The sequence below is a fragment of the Sinohyriopsis cumingii genome, chromosome 5, assembly GCF_028554795.1.
Source record: "Sinohyriopsis cumingii isolate HCF-2022 chromosome 5, ASM2855479v2, whole genome shotgun sequence".
NCBI lineage: Eukaryota > Metazoa > Mollusca > Bivalvia > Unionida > Unionidae > Sinohyriopsis > Sinohyriopsis cumingii.
The window spans coordinates 55,939,898-55,963,786 of NC_142965.1; the positions used below are offsets into that span (position 1 = coordinate 55,939,898).

Consider the following 23,889-nt stretch of genomic DNA (forward strand, 5'->3'; position numbering starts at 1 on the left):
AGATCGTGTACGAGTTTAACGGTTGCTTATTTCACGGATGTCCTGTTTGTTACCCTGACCGTGGCACTAAAAATCAGTTTTTACAACGAACCATCTAAGACTTGTACCAGGACACTTGTCAGCGACGCCTAAAGTTAGAACAGCAAGGATACCAAGTGGTGGAAATGTGGGAACACGAGTACGATCACCGTATGAAAACCGATCCCGAGTTTAAACGCCTCGTGGAAAGTTACCAGTTCATGGACCCGCTGAACCCGAGGGATAGTTTGTACGGAGGAAGGACCAATGCCACCTGTTTGCTGTACCAAGCCGACGAAGAGAAAGGAGAAGAAATCAAATACTTGGACGTGTGTTCCCTGTATCCCTACGTGTGCAAATATTGTCGCTTTCCTGTAGGGCACCCGCAATTGCTGACGGAACACATCGACCTGAAAAACATTCGACAATACGAAGGCTTGATCAAGTGCAAAGTTTTGCCTCCCACGAACCTATACCATCCCGTCTTACCTCACCATTGTCAAGGCAAACTGATGTTTCCATTGTGCCGTACTTGTGCCGAAACGTGCAACCAAGACCAGCCTTGTCATCACAGCCAGGAAGAACGGGCCTTGACGGGAACCTGGGTCAGCGTAGAATTGTTCAAAGCTCTGGACATGGGATACCAACTGTTAGAAGTGTACGAAATTTGCCACTTTCCCAAGACACAACAATACCACAAGGGTGACCCTACTCAGAAAGGCATTTTCGCAGACTACGTGGATGCCTTTTTGAAACTGAAGCAAGAAGCCAGCGGCTATCCTTCCTGGTGTCACACTCCCGAAGACCAAATACAATTCAAAGAGAAATACTACGAACAAGAAGGCATCCGTTTAGACCACATCGAGAAAAACGAAGGCAGGCGATCGTTTGCCAAAGTGATGTTAAATTGCTTGTGGGGTAAAATGGCACAACGACCGTGTTTACCCAAGACGGAATATTTGACAGAACCTTCCCGCTACTTCCAGATGATTCACGACAAAACCAAATACATGAAACACGTGGACGTCGTTCGAGAGAATTTGATCTTGGTCAATTACGAAGAAGATCTGGACTTTGTACAAGACGACCCTTTTGGAAACGTCATCATTGCGGCTTACGTGACAGCCCATGCTCGCTTAAAATTGTACGAAGCTTTAGAACTGTTAGGGGAACGCGTCCTGTACTTTGACACGGACAGTTGCATTTACATCCATCACCCGATTCAACATCACCCTAACATCGAAGGAGACCGTTTAGGAGCCTGGACAGACGAGCATCCCGACGACAAGATTCTAAGTTTCGTCAGTGGCGGTCCCAAAAATTACGGCTACGAATACCGGGACAAAAAAGGAGAAGTGCACACGACATGCAAAGTGAAAGGACTGACTCTGAATTATCGTACCAGTCGAGTGGTCAACTTTGGGGTATTGAAAGAAGCCTTGCAATCGGGAGAGGATGGAAACTTTAAAGTGACCACTCACCAACCTAACAAGATTGTACGTTTACCCACTCACCACATCGTCAGTCGACCCTTGGAAAAAGTCTATCAAATTGTATACCAGAAGCGAGTGCGACTTCCCAATCACTTTACCTTACCGTACGGTCACGTCGGTATTGGTCTGTATATAAAAAGGAACCCTAGGCAAGATCGATAGTTCATTGGGACTACCAAGACCGAGCGAACAAGATGAATACTTTGAAAGAGACATCGTTCCAGTTTGGGGATTGTAAAAAAGTTGTATCTTCCTCTAGTGTGACTAATATTGGATGGATAAGACCCATGCATTGCGACGGAAAATGTCCGGAAGGAAACTGCGATTGTCCATGTGGTTACCATTGTAATTGCGTAACGGAGTTTGCAGACGAGTGCGATTGTGAGCCTTGCGATGTGTACGATGCTGTACGTTGTGACCTGAGCGATGCCGTAAAGCATCATGGGAACTTTAGTGTCCCTACCCCTATCATGGAAAGCGATGCTGTGCGTGTCAAACCTGTGGGATGCGAAAGTGATGCCGCTCGTCCTCTTGGACATTTTACTGGGTTTCGTTTTAAAGGGGAATGTTCACCTTCACGTCAACCCCTTCGGATGTCATCCAGCCCTGAGCAAACTCCTACCCATGTCACTCAACCCTCATCGAAACGAACCTGTGAAAGACGAATATTCGTTCCCTGTGCGTTTGTCGGAATACTGCGACTTTGAAAATCGTCTTCAATCGTTCAAAGGAAAATGGCCTAAGTATCTGGGAGGACCGACCCCCGAAAAATTAGCCAGAGCCGGATTTTTCTACTTGGGCGAAGGAGATAAAGTCAAGTGCTTCAGTTGCGGTGTGTCACTTCACCACTGGGAACCGCAAGATTCGGCCTACGTAGAACATGCTCGATGGTCACCGAATTGTCATTACTTACCCTTAGTGGGACCGAGACATTGAAGTAACTTCTTACCATAATAATCTGTTCATGGATACTTTACAAGAGAACATTTGTGCTTTGCCTGTGGAGTTGAGAGAACGCATTTATCGAGAACTGGTCAAAATACAAGTGAAACGTAAAGAACAATTGCATCCGTTACGTCACCGGTGTTTGAACCACTGGTACCTGAAAGCTATACAAGGATTGATTCAATTGAAAGTGTTCCATCGGACAGACATTGATCAACGATCCTCTAGTTTTAAAAAGGATTGGTTTGGTATGGACGATTGTAGTTACATCATTGTAAACGTACTGCATCGAATTCCAGAGGAAGAGTTAACGAATTACCAACATCTTGAACACAATGTCAACTTAGTGAAAGAGGAAACTTCTGAACGAATTGTAATGTGTAGATTAGTGACTCAACGATTTAAATTCGACACTGAAGTGAAACCATGTTTGTGCAAAGAGTACATTTCTTGTGTCAGACCAAAGAGGATTTAGTATGACCTATTCATGGATACTTTACAAGAGAACATTCGTGCTTTGCCTGTGGAGTTGAGAGAACGCATTTACCGAGAGCTGGTCAAAATACAAGTGAAACGTAAAGAACAATTGCATCCGTTACGTCACCAGATCTTTAACCACTGGTACCTGAAGGGTATAAGAGAACTGATTCGTCAGAAATTGTTTCAGTGGTCAGACCTTGTTCAATACTTCCAGGCGCCCGATGATTCACGTGTTGATCATTTTGGTTACTTCGAGATTCACCTAGAGCAACCCATTGAGGAAGACGAGGTAAAGGATTACCAACATTTGTTACGTGGAATCTACTTAGCGGAAGAGGAAACTTCTAATCGAACTCTGACGTTTCGGTTACAGTATGCAAGATTTACATTCCCCACTGGAAAACGAACATCACTGGCTAGAAAGTACGTGTATTCTTTTCGAAACAAAGAGACTATAAAAACAGGCAGCTATGCCACGACTTATGTCGTATGTAATCCAACAGATTCCGTGGAAGGAACTCAATGACCATATTCAAACCGTGGATCATTACCATCGATTATTACAAGAACTTTATCCATTCAATTTGGGACGACAAGTGGTGTGTGTCTTAGTGACTTGTTTTCTGGGATTTCGTTTACCAGCCGATTCTTTGTGGACTCTTTACGATCAGTACTTACCACCTCCATGGCCTTAAATGGTCACGAAAAACTCCTTTTGCTCAAAGCCTTGCGGTTTCATCTGGATACTTCTCGACCTCAACAGGAAAAAAAGATTCGTCAACTTTTAGCTACCCAAGACGTGTATGACGATGTGTGTGTAGCTTGTGACTTACACCCTCATTGGACAGATGTTCGTGACTGGAAAAAGGGGGGTTTTGAGGCTTGGACCCAAGAAGTGGCCCAGTATGCACGAGAGTTGTTCAAGGAAAAAAGTTACTTTTCAACCTGTGTTAGTGACGGTGCCAGAAGAACCCGTCACCGAGAACAACCACTCGCTTCAGGACAGGACTGTCATGGACATTCCTGAAAGGTCATTCCGGGAGGACACTTGTGTGACAATACCTCATGTAGAGACTGTAAGAACATTACACACTGTCCCTAGGACATCTTGGTTACCCAAAACATGTTGTACAGACACTTGTTTATATTTCACTTTGATCGCTTTGCTGTGTTTTATATTCCTGTACATCACTATTTGGGTTGTATGTATTTTTGTCTTTCGTGTTCATATTTGAAACATTCAATAAACGTGTTCTGAAAAAAAGTATATAAACTCTTGTCTTGTTTGTTTTCGTGTCACAAGTGACATTTCTGACACCATGGCTACCTCTACTGTCTCTGCTCCCTCTTCCTCTACTGTCAAAGTCATCGACGAACACTTAGATCGTGCCAGTTGGGAGGCTTTGTATCTTCGCCATCCCTTTAACATGCTCATTGCTGGACCTAGCGGTTCTGGCAAAACCGAATTCGTCAAACGTTTGATCGAACATAAACATCATTTGATCGATCGACCCCCTCAACGGATCGTGTGGTGTTACAAAGAGTGGCAATCGGCGTACAGCCTCTTGCGAGAAAGTCAAGGCGATTCCATCGTGTTTGTGGAAGGCATTCCTAAAGAAGACGACGGCATCGTCTCTGACTCCCGTCAAACCCATTTGGTCATTTTCGACGACATGTTAGGAGAAGACGAAGAAGAAATTAAATTGTGGTTCACGCGCAAAGGGCATCACCGTAATGCCAGTGTCGTTTACATCACCCAAAATTTGTTTCAACAAAGTAAAGCCCATCGCACCATCAGTCTCAATGCACATTACGTGGTCTTGTTTAAAAGCCCTCGAGATAAATCGCAAGTGCAAGTCTTAGCCAAACAGTTAGGAACACCTTGGCTGACTCAGGCGTACGACGATGCCACTCAAACGCCACACGCCTATTTACTCGTCGATTTGAAACCTACGACTCCCGAGGATTTGCGATTTCGTACCCACTTGTTTCACCACTGGTGCCAAGACGGAGGGCCTGTCCTGTACACGTCTCCGTCCTCGACTTCATTTCACTCCCCATGAAAAAATCTATAAAAACCTCAGACCCTTTTTCGTCTGTCTCACACTCAGTGCAAACATGACGTCCCTTCAGTCGCATCTTCCCGTCAAATTGATTCGTGCCTTGTATGGCACCAGTCGAAAAAAGATCCACAAACACGAGCTCGTGTCTTAGAAGCTAGTCTCAAAGAAGTCTTACGATGGTTTACGGTGACGGCACGTCAATTACTCCAAGGAATCATTCAGATTCCTCATCAAACCCAACGCTTTGTCGATCGAAACAAAGTCGCTTTGACACTCAAACCAAAAAACAAATCATTTTGAAACCTGGAGGGAGCGGTACTCTAGGAGGTGTCATCATTCGCTCACTCTTAAGATGGGATCCTAATGCCCCCAAAGTTATCCCTAAGACAAAAGTCCAACGAAGCCCCAAGAAGAAAAAGAAAAAGACCAGGTCCCCAAAGAGAAGAACTTCTCCAGTGGCAGGACCCTCCTCTTACCAGACACCACCCCGGAAAAAGAAAAGAAGCCCCCAAAAAAAGAAACAGAGAAAAAGTCCCCAGAAAAAGAAAAGTCCACAGAAGAAGAAAACTAGTCGCAAGAGAGGCACTTCGGCCAGGACGCAACCTTACACTCGCAAACCACGACCTGCCACAGCGGTGACTGTGTCTCCGACAGCCTCACGTTTATCCACTTCTCCGTTGATGTCACCAGGAACTGAAGAGTACTTGGAGACGTTAATCACACCAAGAACTTCTCCGTTGATGACCCCCAAAAGAACTTCCCCAGTGGCAGGACCCTCCAATTTAGTGGCAGTGGCTGCTGCTCAAAAAGTACCTTCTCCCAAAATCAAAGTCCATGAAAGATCGGGCATGTTACAAAGTTTACTGGATTTGTCCAAGCAAGAACTGACTCGATTTAGTCCGTTACGTACCCCTGCACGACGTGTCATGCCTGTCATGAAGTTGATACGCCGTAAAGACAATCAGTGGCGACGCGTTCCAGTATAAAAAAGGCCTGTGACCAAGTAGGGTATCAGTGTTCTTTTGGTGCTCCTAAAGACTCAAAGATGTCACCCTCCAGAAAACCCCAAGGAAAGAAAAGGAAAGGACTGCCACCACGTTTAGCCAAACATGGGGACCTGTTATCTGTCCTGTCCAAAGCTTCTCCACCCCTACGAAAAAAACTCATTCAAACGGCCTCCAAAGAGGTCATCGATACCGTGTGCGAATGTTGTTTGAACGTTTTGAAAGGCACGATCCCTTTGTCCAAACACCAGAAACAATGCTTAGGCAAACATCGTCACGTTCTTCGCCAAATGGTTCGAAAGAAAATTCCCATTCGTCAAAAAAAGAAGATGTTGGTTCAACGTGGAGGCATTTTGCCTCTCTTGTTAGGCCCCATACTGAAAGGAGTCTTGGGAACCATGTTGGGAGGACTGGTGGGAGCAAGATAAAAAGGCCTTCGAAAGTCCCAAGATCTCAGAATTGACCCCTGACAACCCCATGGAAGGACGAAAACTAGCTTTAGTGCCTTACAAACGATGGATGGAATACCATCGGTGGCAAGAACAACGCACCCCGCATTTACCTCCCAATCCCCATTTGAGCGAGATGTCCCAGTTACAACACGAATTGCAGTCCTTGATGGATCGCCAAGATTTGTCCGAAACAGAAAAATCGCAAAAGTACGGTCAACTCTTGCAACGACTGCAACTCTTTCACCAGAAAGCTTTAGACGAAACAGCTTTACCCACTCTAAAAGATTTTAAGACCTTGATGAAAAGTCCAGCACCATCACCAGTACCAGTACCAGTACCGGTACCAGTGGTCAAGAAAGAAAAAGGAAAAGAAGAAGAAGAAGGGTTTCAAACTCCACCAGAAAAAGTACGCAAGTTAACAACACCACCTACCTCCAGAATTGGATGGATTAAAAAGATGATGGCCACCCCTTCTTCCTCACAAGAGAAAAAGAAAGTGAAGACAGAAGTGAAACAAGAACCGATATCCCCCGCTCAGACATCCTCCTCCTCTTCGACACCTATTGCCGGTCGCACACGCAAAGCCTTGCAATCCAAGAAAATACCCCAAGAGAAAAAGAGTAGCCTCTTCCAAGAGTGGGTGCCTTATTAACACACCAATCAACACAAAAAAAATGGAAAAAGTCTTAGCCAGCATTTACTACGATCCCTCGCATCCTGCAGGTTACGCAGGAGTTCAAAAATTGTATCGTGCTGCCAAAACTCGACTGAAAAGTCTCCGTTTACCTCAAGTGCAACGATGGTTACAAGAACAAGCTACCTACACTTTACACAAACCCATTCGACGCAAGTTTGCCAGAAGTCGCACCCGAGTGGAAGGCATCGATCATCAATGGCAAGTCGATTTAGCCGATGTCTCTCATTTGACCAGCTACAATCGTGGCTACAAATATTTGTTTTGTGTCATCGACGTCTTTTCCAAATTTGCCTGGGTCGTGCCTTTGACTTCCAAATCGAGCAGCGAGTTAGTGCGAGCCCTGCAACGGGTGTTGAAACAAAGCGGTCGTCACCCTCTTCGATGGCAAACGGACAAAGGCACCGAATTTCTGAACCAAGCTTTCCAAAAAGAATTAAAGAAACGTGACATTCATTTTTTTACCACCGAGAATCCCGAAACCAAAGCCAGCATCGTGGAACGTTTTCAACGTACTTTGAAAGAACGCATGTGGAAATATTTTACGCATCACCACACTCTGAAGTACATCGACATCTTACCGCACCTGGTGCAAGCGTACAACCAATCTTACCATCGAAGCATCGGACGTGCCCCGCAAGACGTGACTCCCGAGAACGAAGTGCTGGTGTTTGAGCGCCTGTTTGGTACGTCCCCGACGAGGGCTGTCCCCGAGAAAAGTGGACAGTTGACCGTAGGAGATTGGGTGCGCATTGGCAAAACCAAACGCACTTTCGACAAAGGTTACTTACCTAACTGGACGACCGAATTGTTTCGCGTCACTGGACGAGTGCATGGCCGTCATCCTGCCGTCTATAAATTGGAAGACATGAACGGAGAAGTGCTCAAAGGAACGTTTTATTTGCCCGAGTTACAACGTGTGACCAAAAAAGAAGACGACGTGTACGACATCGAAAGCATTCTCGAACGCAGAACCCGTAAAGTGGGCAAACGACGTGTCAAAGAAGTCAAAGTACGTTGGAAAGTATATCCACCCAGTTTCGATTCTTGGATCGAAGCTTCGCAAGTCATCGACTATAAAAAGAAGAAGTGACCATCATGCCCTTTCACACAGCAGACGCAGCTACGTCGACCACTCCTTCTTCCCCTAGTTCTTCTGTGCAAGATTTACAAAAACAACCCTTGTGGGTGTGGTGTGGAGAACGTGTGCCTAAAACGCAAATCGTCTTTTTCTGCCAAATCTTCGTGGTGTATTGTGTCATCGGGGCAGCCATCGCCAATTTGAGTTTGCAACAAGGAGACAAACAATTGTGGACCATTTTATTGAGCAGTTGCATCGGTTACCTGCTTCCCAATCCCTCCCTGAAATTCTCCTCGAACGGGAACGTTGTGTCCAGTGCCAGTGCCAGTCACCACTCCAACCACAATCAGAACCCCATTTTGGGCGGAGACACGCCTCTGACATCCACTAACCGCTCGGACAGCCACAGAACTCTAGAATTATGAGTCACCAAAACCAATTTTACTTAACCTTACCCAGTGACAGTTCCATGAAGGTGTTTCCCCACAACACGTTGTGCTGTTACACGGCCAAATTACCTCAGGCCATCCCCTTAGATCACGAAGCCCATTGGGAAGTGGCTTTAGTAGAAATGATTCACCCGACCCAAGTCCTCAATGTCCTTCCCAATGAAAATAAATTTGATGTGGAAGTTCATGACGAGCAAATGCAACAGTGGATGGATACCCATAGCAAATATGACAAGAAAACCCGTACACCAAATCTAAAGTGGACCACCTATCACTTGTTCATTCCCCCAGGCTATTATTTTAGTGGTCAACATTTGGTCAACACCATAGCCACCAGGTTTAATGGTGTGTTTCTGAAAGCTTTGGAAAGTGTCAAAAAAAGTGTCACCCTGGAGTACCACAAAACAGCTCGTCGCTTCCTGATGAAATTTCCTGAGGGGCCCAAAATCATGTCTTTCTTATTTTGTCATGAATTGTTTGACATGTTGGGCGGTGACATGGAGCTAAGGAAGAAAGTAGAACAAGAAAAAGGTGAATTACCAGTCATTTCTGACAACGATTCTTTTGCCAAGTATTTTCGTACCCCGGTAGAACTGAACCAAGGACTGAATTTGATGTTCGTGTACTCCGATGTGGTGGAGTACAACGTGGTGGGACACACCTCCGTACCGTTACTGCGTGTCATTCCTTTCAAAGTGGATTCTGCCGCAAACGCTGACGAGGAAGGTGGAAACACTTACCACGTCCACCGCGAATTTGTCCATCCTCACTATTTACCTGTCAGCAAGTCGTATTTGGACACAGTCAACATTACTATAAAAGGAGATTTGGGACAAAATATTCCATTCACCAAAGGAAAAGTCACGGTGAAACTCCATTTTCGAAAACGGTTTTCTCACGACTCGTAAGTAAGTCATGTATCCAGTGTACCGAGGGGTTGCTCGACAGCGAGGACACGGTTTAGGAGACATGTTAAAATCGGCCTTTCGTTCGGTGGCCCCAGTGTTGAAACCGATGGTGACACGCGGATTGCACGCTTTGAAAGATGCGGCACTGACGCAAGGCAAAGAATTTCTCCAAAATGTCATCATCGACAAACAAAACCCTAAAGAAGCCTTCATGAGGGCAGGCAAAAATGTCTTGCTGCAAACGGGTAAAGACATTTTAGGCCGACGAGACACACCTATAAATGCCCTGCACGCTACCGAGTCAGGCATTCAGCAAGGACAAGGCAGAAAGAGACGACGCAGAAAACACCCTTTCACCAGACTTCAAGCGAGAAAGGCCAAGAAAAGAAGAACCGTTCGAGACTTAGACGTTTTCGATTATTGAAACATAGAAAAAATGATGCACCGAGAGTCTTGCGCCTGTTCCAAGACGGAACTGGATCTGTTTGCCATGCCCCCCACCATGATGACCATGCAAGAATCCCAGTGGGTGGAATTTCACCCCGTCTCCTCATTGACAGCCTCAGCTCCCATCGAGTTTGAAATCAAAGGACAGCCCGAAGATTACATCGATCTGAATAGCAGTTACTTGTACTTGAATGTCAAAGTTGTCGATGAGGACAATTCGACCCTAGATGGCGATGAGGTAATAGCTCCCGTCAACAATTTCATGCATTCCTTGTTTAGCGGAGTGGACTTGTACTTGAACAACAAACTGGTCAGCAGCAGCATGGATACTTACCCTTATCGAGCGTACCTGGAAAATCTCTTGACGTACGGAACAGATGCCAAGAACACTCATCTCAATGCCTGTGTGCTATGGGAAGCTGACGAAGCAGGCCAGTTTGAAAGATTCGAAACTGATGCAAGCAAAACACCAAACAATGACGGATTTGTAGAACGAAGAGACAAAATCAAAAACGGACAAAGTTTAGAACTGATGGATCGTTTACATCTGGACATGTGGTTGCAAGAGAAATATTTGCTAAACGGGGTGAATGTTCGCCTGAGACTGAATCGTAGCAGTGCCGCTTTCCATTTGATAGGTACTACTGTTTGCAAAACTGTCATCGAGGAAGCCAGGCTCTACGTACGCCGTGTGGAAGTGTTACCTAAAGTGGGTAACGACATCAGTCAGACGTTGAGCAGAACGACCGCCAAGTATCCCATACGACGCGTGGAAGTGAAAACGTTCACCATTCCCAAGGGACAGCGATCCATGATCGAAGATCATCTGTTCCAAGGACAGCTACCCAAACGTTTAATCGTTGGTATCGTCGAGAATACAGCCTTCAACGGAGCTGTCGAAAAAAATCCTTTCTACTTTCAACACTTTGGTGTGTCAAAGATCGAAGTCAGTCGCGATGGCAAGACCTTGTGTACCCGACCTTTCGAACCTGACTTTGAGAAGAAGAATTACTTGAGATCGTACTTGTCCCTGTACGAAGCCACCGGCCAGTTAGGAACCAACACCAGTCACGGCATTACGTACGAGGATTACGCAGGAGGTTATGCTTTGTGGGCTTTCGATTTCACTCCAGACCAAGGCAGCGACGAGGGACATTTCCACCCTATAAAATCTGGTCAAATTCGTGTGGAACTTCAGTTTGCAAACCGAGACCCTGATGTAACGGTGAACGTCATCCTGTATGCCGAATTTGATAATACCATAGAAATTAATAGTTTGAGAGAAGTCATTCTAGATTACTAGAAAGCCATGGAAGACTGTTCTCCCTCTTTACCTAGTGGAGAAACTTTGGAGATGGAATGTGTGGAAAAAGAAGAAGTGATCATGATGAAGTCGAGATGGCCAGAACAAGAAGCCCATTTAGTCTCCTGTTTTGCCAAACACTTGGTCGACAAAATGACGGAATTGATCAAGAAAAATTGCTATGGATGTCAAAACGATCATCCCAGTCAAATTCAACACGATAAATGCCTGATGTTGAGTCAAGAAGAAAAATTGGACGAGTATCTGGACGAAGCTTGGAGTCTCATCTCAAACAAAGACGTGTTGCACCAGTGGTATAAAGACTTGCGTGAACATTCTTGTCCACCATTAACCACTCAAGAGATCCATCGTATCGAAGCTCTCCTAAATCAGAGTGAGGAAACAGAACGAATAACTGTTTATTCGTCAGACATTTTCAAGCAAAAAGTCAGGATCGAATTGACAACTTATTATTACCTGTGAAGAAGAAGAAAAAAACAACACAGAAAACAATGGATACCTGGGAACTTTATTACCTTTTGAACCACAGTTCGTATACAGCTTCTTGGAATCCTGTCGTCTGTGCTAAAGATGAACTCCCTCATCGCAAACCTAAAGACTATCAAGCTTACGTGATCAACACGGACGACAGTCATCTCCCAGGAACCCACTGGGTAGCCGTCTACTTTCCTCAAGAAGGATGTGTGGAATATTTCGATTCGTACGGATTGCCCCCTTTGGAAGACGATATCATTGACTTTATGAGAAGAAATGCTCAAACCACCCGATTCAATAATGTGAAATTACAAGGCACAGATTCCTTGGTGTGTGGACAATATTGTGTGTATTTTCTGCATCATCGCAGCCTGGGCTATTCCTTAGAACATTTAGTGACTCATTTCGATCCTCGTTCTTCTGCTAGAAACGATGTGAAAGTAGATCGATGGTTTTGTGACCATTATGCTTATCTTTTGTCTCAAGCTAGGAAACGTAGTGTCCATCAATGGCCTAATGATTTCCAACAGTGGAAATCACAATTTCATTCACAACGTTGTCAGCCCTGTTTAAAGTAGATTGTCTATTGAGAAAAAATGTTTGTGATTTGAAAAAATTGTTTTATGTTATAGTGTTGGATTATTGTTAAAAATGTTAGAGTTGTTGTTTAGTGTTAAGTGATTTTTGAATAAAAAATGTTGTGTTTTGAAAAAATGCTTTTGTCTTTTGTTTAGCTATAAGAATGTTGGATTGATGCTCTTTCATTTCTTACTATCCCTGTCATGACACTCACTAAACGTTGCGACTCGAAAACCGTGTGGGGGATGTTTTCCTTCACGTCCGCGCTTTGACTTTAAGAACCGGTTTGTTCCCAGTCTAACCATCCATTGTCGACTCATCCTCTTAAGAAGATGTGCTCCAAACTAGCTAAACTCAACGAAGCCTACGTGAATTTGCATAGGGTCAGACACAGTCTGATACCGAAGCCAGAAGAAATAGAGAATGTGAGAATGTTAAAAATCACTGAAGACCTGATAGAAGAGCTCTTCAGAGAAGAAATGAACAGGGAAAAAGAAGAATGGACAGAGAAGTACAGACTTCAAAAACAGCAGCAACAACAGCAACAGCAGCAGCAGCAGCAGCAACCTGAACCTGACAGAGGCTTTGTCGATTGTCGTATCGACACCAAAGAGTTCTTCTTCTCTTTCCGAAGAAGCAGACCTATCGCCAGAAAGTCTATCCTCAGAGGACATCGCATTCTTAGAAACTAAAAAAGAATGCCATAGCAAACAAAAAAACAGCCCTTTTCAGGGCTACCCAATACTCTAGAAAAGAAATAACGATCCATTTGCCAATGTGTGTAGGTAGAGTAGTGTGAAAATAAACACTAACTCTTTATTAATAGTGGAAGTGTATGTATTTGTGTGTTTGTGTTAGTAAGTGGTTAAGTAAGTTGGTATGGATAGTAGATTAAAATGATGTTTGTTTTTTGGCTGTTAGAGGTGTATATTTTGGGTTAGATTGGATTGCTTTGAGTATGTGGATAGTCTATTGAAGTGATTTATAAAAAATTTATAATAGTGATGGGTAGCATAAAAAAGTGAGTGAGTGTTCCTTTTAGGTCCGCGCGTTGTTGTTGTTTTTTTTGGTCATGATCTAGGTAAGATGAATTTTATGTTTTTAGGGGATGTTTTCCATCACGTTCGCGCTTTCAGTATAAATTGAAACTCGCTGGGCAGTCAAGCTACCCTTGTTGATTGATCAACACAAGAATGAATAGCAGAATAGTGAAACTGTTAGAACTCCAGATGCACCTGGAATATGCCAGGCGCATAGTAAACGAACTATCAGCGGAGGCTATAGTAGAAGAAGCAAGAGTAAAGAAGGAAGAGGAGGAGAGAAGAGAGAGGGAAGAAGAGGAAAAGAAAAGAGAAGAGAGGATGTCGTTCAATATTCCCGAAACAGAGGATTGGGGTGTTGAAGCGAATCATCCTCCCTCTGCGCTCCCCAGAAGAAAGGTGAAAGAAGACTGGAGAAGAAGATGCGTGTGTGGCGCCAGGCCAGGACGGTGCAACCATTAGATAGGTGCATCAGGAGTTCAAAAAAACAGCCCTTTTCAGGGCTACCCAATACTCTAGAAAAGAAATAACGATCAATTTGCCAATATGTGTAGGTAGAGTAGTGTGTATATAAACACTAACTCTTTTTTAAGATAGTGTGAGGGTATGCGTTTGTGTGTTTGTGTTTTTGTGTTTGTAAGAGCTCAGGTATGTTTGTGTGAATAGTAGATTATGGGTTTCTTAGCGTATGTGAAGAGTATAGTTAGGGTTTTATTATATGAAATGAGAAAGTAGGGGGATGTTTTCCTTCACGTCCGCGCGTTGTTGGGTCATGATCTAGGTAAGATCAATTTTATGTTTTAGGGGGATGTTTTCCTTCACGTCTGCGCTTTTCGTATAAGAACCCACAGTATTCTTCGTTCAAACCATTCTACGGAATAACAGATACAAGATGGAAGTGTCGGCGTTGTTCAATGACTTAAGAAATGTTTACTTTTGGATGATGGATGGAGAGTACACTATTGAAAGGATAGAAAGAGAATGGAGGTTGAGAAAAAGTCTTGACTATGTCAATGAACTACAATTAGCGAGGAAGATGATAGAGGAGATGATAGAGGAAGAAGTTAAGAGATTGAGAGGATTGATTAAACCAGAGTATGTAAGAGTGGGGACTATAAAAGAGTCTATGGACAAAGTAAAAACAGTGAGATGCTATTTAGAAGAACTAGAGAAATGGTCAGAGTGGAAGTTCGTGAAAAGGGGCATTGAACAACTAAAGAAAGCGGAAGAAAAGATGAAAAAGATAATAGAGGAAGAAGTGCAGAAAATTAAGGACAGGTGGGCAAAAGATAGAAAAGAACAAGAGAATAGAAAGAAAAAAGAAGAATATGAGAGACTGAATAATAACTGGATAAAAATCCAACAGAAGTTCCGAGCCATGGGTCACCCGGACTGGATACCGGAAAATGAAAAGAAGAAGAAAAAAGGAATTTGGGGAAAGATTAGGGGCTGGATGAGAAGATGGAGGAAATAGAAGAAGAAGAAAGCCAAAGGCCCTTTTCAGGGCCAGTCATATTTCTCGAAAAGAGATAGCCTTTCCATTGCCTACCCTTTTTTTATTTAGTTTTTTTTTAAAAAAATAGAGACCCTCCCTGTTTCAATTTTACATAGACCCGATACAGACCCAGGGGTTTTTTGTCCATGTTAAATTTACATAGACCCTATACAGACCCAGGGTGATTAATGTTAAATTTACATAGACCCTATACAGACCCAGGTTAAGTCTGTAATGCTAATTCCCATAGACCCTATATCGACCCACGATTTTTCTCCATGTTAAATTTACATAGACCCTATATCGACCCAGGGGTGTTTTTAATGCTAATTCCCATAGACACTATAGTGCCCCACTTCACTACTATCATATGCTTTAGTGAGAATTGTTGACGGTGCATATTGCAGATTTAGGGAATAAAAAACAAGAAAGTGTGTATGCTCAAAGATTTGTACTCTCGGAGAGAAAATAATTTTAAAAAGTATTTGTTCCGAATGTCATTTTACATGTACATGTCCTTGATAAACAATATATTAATGAGAAAGGTATTTAGGATGAAACATATATTAACAGAATCAAAAGAAACAATTTTGAAGGTCAATCGCAGGTTTTCTCCGGTTCTGTTTAGCTCGATCATGGTTTTGTCATCACAAAGACCCCCAAAGCATCGGCCTGACCGTACTGTGCTCCTGAAAGAAAAATAGTAAGAATTTTAAATCCCATTTAGGCTCGTCGCTATATGTTGGTTCGGCATCCAGGGAACACACATTTTATCGTACATCTATCACGGGTACCTGAATGCCAATTATATAAACGGTCAACTTTTAATGATCAAACATTTCATGTTATTCAAATTTAGTATCCGCATCACTACTAGTGTTATTAAGAATTAGTATAAAGAAGTTCTGGGTGTATAGTATTCGGGTGCAAAAATGTTAATCTGTCGAAACGTGTATATAACATGATCCTTTAGACATGGACAAAAAACATTTCGCACAGTTAATTTATAGGACAAATCGGTACAGATAGACAAGGTAACTCACTGATATTGAATTTGCTTCCGCAGTCTCCATAGGAATAAAGAATGCGAGGATAAGGCCCTGGAAGACGGTCAAAGTCGCATCCGGGAGACGGGCCACTGGGTGCATTCACCACTACCGTCAAGCCTTTGTAATTTGGGCAACTATGGGCCTCTGTCACCATCTGGAAACGTCTTGCTGAGATTGAAGGTGGAAAGGTTGATCTGCAGGATATATAAATCAATACAAGTTAAGGCAGTTTATTATTCAAAGTTTTACACCTATGGCGAATATTTCCTTGCATGGTTTAATATAACAATAATAAGAATAGAAAGAATAAAATGATGAAGATCATTATTAATATTAGTAGCAAAAAGTTATTAATGTTGTTCTTATTAGTAGTATTATTATCATTCGTATTAGTAATTGTATTATCATCAGTAGTAGTAGTCTAACATCCGTTTAAACAGCTCCATATTTTACACTAAACACGATACCAACGTTCTCAAATGGACAGATATTTTTGTCACTTTTTCTACATAATATTCTTGTTTTATTTTGATTCTCTAATTTAATTTTGATTCTGCATATTAGTAAAGACATAAAATGTATAAAACCGTTTACAATTAGGGCGTGTCCACATCCGGCAGATAGGTTCGAAATGACACATCAATTAAAGCAACAAATGAGAACAAAGTTTTACGTCTGGGATTGCGTAATTACAATACACGTATTACTACAAAATGCATCAGTTTTGACAACTGGATTTCATTGACACTATGCTCACCCAAGTTATATTTTCTTGAAATCGATTGATCCAGCCACATCGGTTGTCTTTGCTTTGACTATGCATTTCATGCGTGACATCAATAATTTGCTAAAGGTAGTTATATACGTTGTCAACAGACACACTTAAGCTGTAATTTTAATATATGTAGTACAGTACAACGAGAACCCACCCTTCAAGAGAAAAGTCTCCCGGCTCATGATCATCGTAAGTGGAGCAAGTGCAGCACGTGCTGTCTTGGAGCCTATAACTTGCAAACCAGGATTTAATGTCACTGTCAATGGCGTTGAACACAAAGCTCTGCACCTCTACTCCGTTGTCGTACAAAACATACTTAACCTGAAAATAATAATAATAACACTGGACAACAAATTTTTACAAAAGTCATGTTACTGAAATAAAATTAGTCAATTCTTATCAATTTTTATGTGCTGAACACGAATATGACAGTCAAATTGCAAAATTGGCTCTAGTTTTTTTGTAATCTGCAAGAAATTAATGTTTACATAACGAAATGCATTCCAATAGTAAAAGGTCAACTGTAATAGCCTACCTATAAAAAATCAAGTCATTGACTACATCTTAGATTTCTTCGCCTGTCTCTTGTACAGCTGTTCGGGAGCATCTCTGAGGAGTGTCCAGCAGTAGTCAGCCAGCATTGTAGTGGACCATTTTCCCTGGTATCTTTGTTCCATTGTTGCGATATCTTGATGAAAACGTTCGCCGTGTTCATCACTAACAATACCACAGTTGCTAGGAAAGAAATCCAAATGGGAATGAAGGAAGTGAATCTTTAGAGACATATTGCAGCCAAGTTTCTTATACTTCATCAACATGTCTTCTACTAGTTCCTTATAGTTTTCTGCCCTAACATTTCCGAGGAAGTTTGTAGAAACTAGGCGAAAAGCATTCCATGCTTGTTTCGCGTCACCTTCCAGCAAGTTGTTGAACCGGTCATCTTTGAAAAGCTCTCGAATCTGAGGACCCACAAAAACTCCCTCTTTAATCTTTGCTTCGCTGAGTCGAGGGAATTTTTCATGCAGGTATCGGAATGCTGGCAAAGTCCGGTCAATGGCTTTCACGAAGTTCTTCATCAAACCTAGGGGCCCCGAGTGGCCGAGTGGTCTAAAGCGCTCACCGTTACGGATCACTGCCATCTCACCTCTGTCTGCGTGAGTTCGAGTCTCGGATTCGGCCAATGTGGTTATGTGAGAAAGATTGCCAGTAGCTTCTCGTGGGTCGGTGGTTCTTTCCGGGGATTTCCCGGGTTCTTCCTCCACCATTTATACTGGCCGCCATGAATAGCCTATCTTGTGCTGAAAAATGGCGTTAAACCATACAACAACAACAACAACATCATCAAACCTAGTTTGATGTGAAGGGGTGTTAGCAAGATTTTCTGAGCCTCAACCAGAGCTGGGTGTTGGATATTCTTCTCTCCAATGGCTACATTCTGCCTGTGAGTCCATTCCTTCCTCATGTAGTGCATTTCCCTTGCTCGGCTATCCCACTCGCATAAGAAACACATGTATTTTGTATATCCTTGCTGCAGTCCCATTAAAAGGGCAACTACCTTCAAATCACCACAGAGGTGCCAGCTGTACTTGTTATACTCAATGGAATTCAGTAGCTGCCTTAAGTTATCGTATGTCTCTTTCATGTGGACAGCATACGCTACTGGAATAGATGGAAGAATGTTTCCATTGTGCAAAAGCACAGCCTTGAGACTCAGTTTCGAAGAGTCCACAAATAGTCTCCATTCTTGTGGGTCATGAGTGATTTTTAAAGCATTCATGAGGCCCTCAATATCGGAACAGAATATCAGATTACTTTCCTTTCTGAAGAAAGGCTCCAATTGCTGGTGGCGCTTTCGATATGCAGTAATTGTGACATCTTCTTCTAGAAGATTCCATTGTTGGAGTCTTGATCCTAGCAATTCTGCCTTGTTCTTTGATAAGTCCAAATCACGAATCAGGTCATTTAGTTCTTCCTGTGTTATTCTGTGTGGGGTTGATGATGCACCACAGTGAAAATCTGGATCACTGCATGCTGATGGACCAGGAGAAGAACAGGTCGACTCATCTTTGTCTTCGTCAGATGAATCAAGAGAATATTCTGCTGGAGGTTCTGGAATAGGAAGTCCCTCACCATGTGGAACTGGTCTCAATGCAGACGGAATGTTTGGGTAGACTATTCTCGACTTCTTTCGCTTCGTTATTCCGCCGGAAAGAGGAGGAACCAAGCAGAAGTAACAGTCATTTAGGTGGTTGCTTGGCTCTCTCCACACCATTGGGACTGCAAACGGCATTGATGACCTTTTGCAATTCAACCACTGTGAAAGCTGTGTTGTACATGTAGCACAGCATATATGCGGAGCCCAAGGCTTGTCTTGGTCACCAACCTTGCATCCGAAGTAAAGATGATATGCCTTCTTCACTTGAGAATTGATACTTTTCTTCTGGTTGGCAAATGTCACTTCCCCACAAATATAGCAAAAATTGTCCGCGGTATTAACACACTTTCGAGGCATTACTGTTCTTTATTGTACGTAAATGGATAAAATAATAAGTTTTATGTAACAGTAGCTTGAACTGTCTCGCACAACGTCTAAAATATTTTAAATGCTGAACCTATCTGATTGGGCTTTATATAGTACACTGCTTACGTCAGCTTCAGCAGCCGCCTGGCATTAGTATAATAGGCCTACACATGTATAGTACACTGCTGACGTCAACTTACTTCAGCAGCCGCATGGCATTAGTATTGCATTGCATCAGAAAATGATGCAATCAACTGTGGATGATGTGAGCATGATGGTATTATGCAATGTTACATCATTATTCCGGATGTTGCTGCAGTCCTACTGGAGAAATTTACACAGTGAAACATAGAAAATGAGGTATATGAATATCTTCAAAACGAGAGCCAATACAAATTTTTCACGGTTATATTCGTGTTCGGCACACCAAAATACTACAGATTAGGGCCTTTTCAAGTCAGTAATGATTTCACTGTTGACCAGTGTAATAATAATAATAATAATAATAATAATAATTCAATATAGACACAAATGGCATTTAGATATTTATTTTAATAAGAAGCTTTGAGCAAAGTTTTAACATTTATATTCATTCACAAATACACACGGTAGTATCTTTGCTTTTTTCTAATGTTTTCCAGCCCTAGTCATGTTGTTCCATGATAGTTCCGTTTAGTCAACGTAATGTATATTTCATTATATGGAAAGTTTTCGTTTGTACACGTATGTCCGCTTTTTGAAATTGAAAAGTATATGCTCATCTTAAAAATGTAAGAATATAAACAAAGCACAGTTATAAATGCGAAAAGAAACTTCTTTTCTCAACGCTCTGCGTGCTGATTCGGATGTATTCAGTGCATGGATTCAAACGTCATTCTCTAATAGGGAAAGTCCCCATCTTGTCTTAAGGGAATCTCTTCTTTCCATCTCAATTACTAGTCTTATTTTTGTTGTTGCTGCTGTAATGCTGATGTAATGTTGTTGTTCTGCTTTTTGTTCTTCTTGTTCTTGTTCTCTTTTGTATTATTATTTCATGCCTAACATTTCGCAACAATCACGTTTAAATTCATTGTAGAAAGTTCACTGTTAAAAAATGTGCTGGAAAGGTTTCATATTTCATTTCTCCCAATGGTCACTATTTGTAATCTTGCAAATATATTACCTTGACGACGGAGTCAGCCCAGTTATTCCCGTTGAAGGCAGTTAAATTTCGGTAATGCTTGGTACAACTTGCAATGGAAGCATCAGTTGGGGGCCAAATGGCACAAGGACTGGAGGAATCGGTGGTGATTTGGGAAAGGTCAGCTCCTGTCCAAGCTTGGAAAATATCCCCACCAGTGCCTGGAGTACCTCGGAAAACCAGTCTGTAGAAATCTTCTAAATAAAGAAATCGCCTTTTAAGTTTCATACCAAAAATCCACAATATATTAAAATGGAAAGTATAACATCAATGCCATAGTCAGCGATCGATTCATTGATATATATATAATTACACTTTTTTCTAAACCTTGCCACCACATAATAACGTCCATTTATACAGTGAAAATTCAGAAGGAAGGTTATAATAATCGGATTTATATAGATATTGACTACATATTTATTGCATACTGCATTACATTCTGGACTCCAGTGATAACTGAGTTTATTCCTTGGAATGCTTCTTTGTTCATGTTGATGATATGTTTTATAATATCCGAAAAGCCCGTAAATCAATTAATGTTAAAAACATCATTGAATTGTGCAGCTTATTTACTTTGGAAAACAAATGCCTCACTCAAAGATTATGTTACGTGGCATTTCTCTGTGTACGTTGGAAAGAGTACATTGCGACACAAATGCTTATAATTGTTGAGTCCTGCGCATCTCAAATTATTTCTCAAAACTTTCAATATATAAATACTTTCAGTTTTGTACTCTATTAAAACTTACCTTTCTTTAGCACCTTAGTAAATAATAAATTCATTTCAAATCAAAGCCTTGAATAATTGGCTATATCGACAATCTGAGGAAATAACATTATCGTGTCTTGTATAGTAGCCTTCAGCAGATAAAGCTCTGTTGCTTCACTATAGGAGGGTCTTCTATGTCCTAACTTTGATCAAATATCTTCTCATTTCAAACCTTGATGAACGTATGTATACCTTAAGATATGATCTTACAAAACATCAGCTAAGGTGTTCGGTTTGATATTACATTATTGCCTTCCTATTTACTTCATTTTTCTATTTGATTTGACTTGTTTTATGTTTGAAAATGTTTTTAAGGTTCATTATTTCAGTGTTAGATGTGAATATGATACAAACCACAATAGTTAGGACTAAACAAAGATAAGTCAACGAATCAACTTGTACTTAGTCACACCGGATGAAATGTTGAAATGTAATGTCTCGATTTTGCCAAAACCCTCACCAATCTATTTTAGCCTGTTGAAAATAAACTTGATTCCTTTAAAATATTTGCGGATTTTCAGTGCACAATCAATTTATGTAATAGTAAAGATAGGTATTCTCTAAAAATGTGATTGATTCCTAACTAAAGCCAGGCAGGAACTCTGAAGGATTACAAACAATATCATGACATGTAAGGCAGTAGTTTTTCTTCCAGATGATGACTTCTCAGAATGATGACACTCTACTGTTTAATGAAATGCACGACCGTGAAATCTTTAAGCTGTATATAATGTTTTCTAATTATTCTGAGCTTGCACTCTGTAATCATAAAACGATTTTCAGATACATCAGCTATGAGAAAGTCAATATTTTCTTTTCATTTGGTGATGATGCAATGAATATACCACTTTGTATAAAAGACCTATATAAATATGCAATGAAAATTATGCATTGTTTGCATAAGTATTGTCATTATGCTGATTATGTGACATTTGCAAGTGTAGTCTAGCTTTATATATAGACACAGAAAAACAAGAGAGAGATAGAGAGAGATCAAAAAAAAAAAAAAAGAGCGATAAATAAGGAAGAGAAAAGACCTTCACTGTTGGAGCTTTGGAGAAGGCCAAGGATATCGTTCAGCTTGCCACAAATATCCATCAGCTTGTTGGTGAGATTCTGGCCCAATGCATCCAGATCAATGTCCAGTTCTACTACTTGGTTATAAGTCGCATTAAGAAGTGCATATATGTCGTCCAAGTTATCAAGTCCATCTGAAAATAAAATTGTATTTGTTACATAACATGTATTTATGTATATTGGTATTTGTCCATCTCTCTCTCTCTCTTTCCCTCTCTGTATGTTTATTACATTGTGTGTGTATTGTTTCTTGTTAATTCAGTTTGTTATTCTTTATTTTTATCCTCTTTATTTCAGAAAGTTAAAATTTATTCGATTATATCCATCAACCATGTGAGGCGATACGTTGACGCGGACATCATGTAATCGCAAAGGTATGTAAGTATTTACTTTTCAACTGTCCTTTTTGGTCATTAGGCAAATCATTTAGATTATACTAATTGCTTCCTCCTGTAAATATTCTAGGCCGGCTTGGGATGTCGACCAGGCTTGGTGTGCTCTCCTGTCTCACTTGATGAGGCGACTAATAGAGACAGGAGGCACGGGGATTCAGCGTATAAGGTATTGGACTTTTGTTAGAACGAAGATAGGTTAAAATCCTTCTATCGGATCAAGACAGAGGTTCTTCTGTGCTTGGGCAAGACTTTTTATTCATATTACCTCCGCATTAAGTTTTACAATATATTCAATCGAATTGTAATTGCAATTGAAATTCTATGGCTGTCGTCTTTGACTCGTTTGAAGAAACGTGAGTGAATGAAGAGAAGAATAAGACCAATTTTCTGCAATATTAAGATACCGGCAAGATGATAAACACGAGAACTTAACCGTACTCCAACGTATTAATAAGGATTGTGCCGCACAACGGAACGGACAGATGCCTGGCTTCGGAAAAACCAAAGAAGGATACAACAATAATTTTGAAACTATATTTTATAGCCAATAATAATAATAATAATAATAATAATATTAATAATAATAATAAAATTGTATTCAATATAAACTGTTGAAGACCATTTTGATAGTTATTACGATGATGATAACGACGATGATGATAATTTGGATGATAACAATGCTATTTCTTTAAACTATCTTACCTAGATTGTCTTCTATGTTAGACAGGAAGCCGACCAACTCACAGATCTTGTAGTACGTGAGGTTATTGGGACCTCCACCATAAGACCAATCGTCAAGGCATTGTTGGTAATCTGCTCTTACCTCAACCAAGGCAAAAAATAAAACTATTCCGAATGTCCCCAACATCTGAGTTTTCTTCTTCAGAAATGTGAAGCTATCACTCAGCTCAAGGTGTAACAAATTAGCAACGTTGTCTGTATTTATACTTTTAACCTCAACAAAAACACGTCCTTTCCATTAAAACCTTTCCACGTCATCCTACCATATGTATCGCAAAATCAAAACATTTCGTGTCACAGTCATTCATTATTGACAATTCAGACTTTTAATATCTATATTCTGTGTACAAAGACAAAACAAATTCAACTGAAAGTTTAAAAGGGTTTTTTATGCAACTATACTTGTATTAGATGGCTGCAGAGAAATAGTGTTACA

At 41.3% G+C, this 23,889-nt stretch overlaps 1 protein-coding gene across 1 annotated transcript; it reads right to left on the reverse strand.

Moving 5' to 3' along the window:
* Positions 1-17,121: 17,121 nt before the first annotated feature.
* LOC149799220 (uncharacterized) lies at positions 17,122-18,412 on the reverse strand. Its single transcript, XM_089958163.1, has 2 exons — positions 18,118-18,412; positions 17,122-17,851 (listed from the first exon to the last, which is right to left on the reverse strand). The coding sequence occupies exons 1-2, from the start codon at positions 18,410-18,412 to the stop codon at positions 17,328-17,330; spliced, it is 819 nt and encodes a 272-aa protein (XP_089814289.1). The 3' UTR covers positions 17,122-17,327.
* Between the last annotated feature and the right edge of the window lie 5,477 nt (positions 18,413-23,889).

Coding starts and splice junctions, on each gene's coding strand:
- LOC149799220 (XM_089958163.1), bottom strand. CDS start 18,412: ATGAAAGAGACATACGATAACTTAAGGCAGCTACTGAATTCCATTGAG. Junction 17,852..18,117: donor ACCCCTTCACATCAAACTAG/GTTTGATGATGT, acceptor CGGGGCCCCTAG/GTTTGATGAAGAACTTCGTG.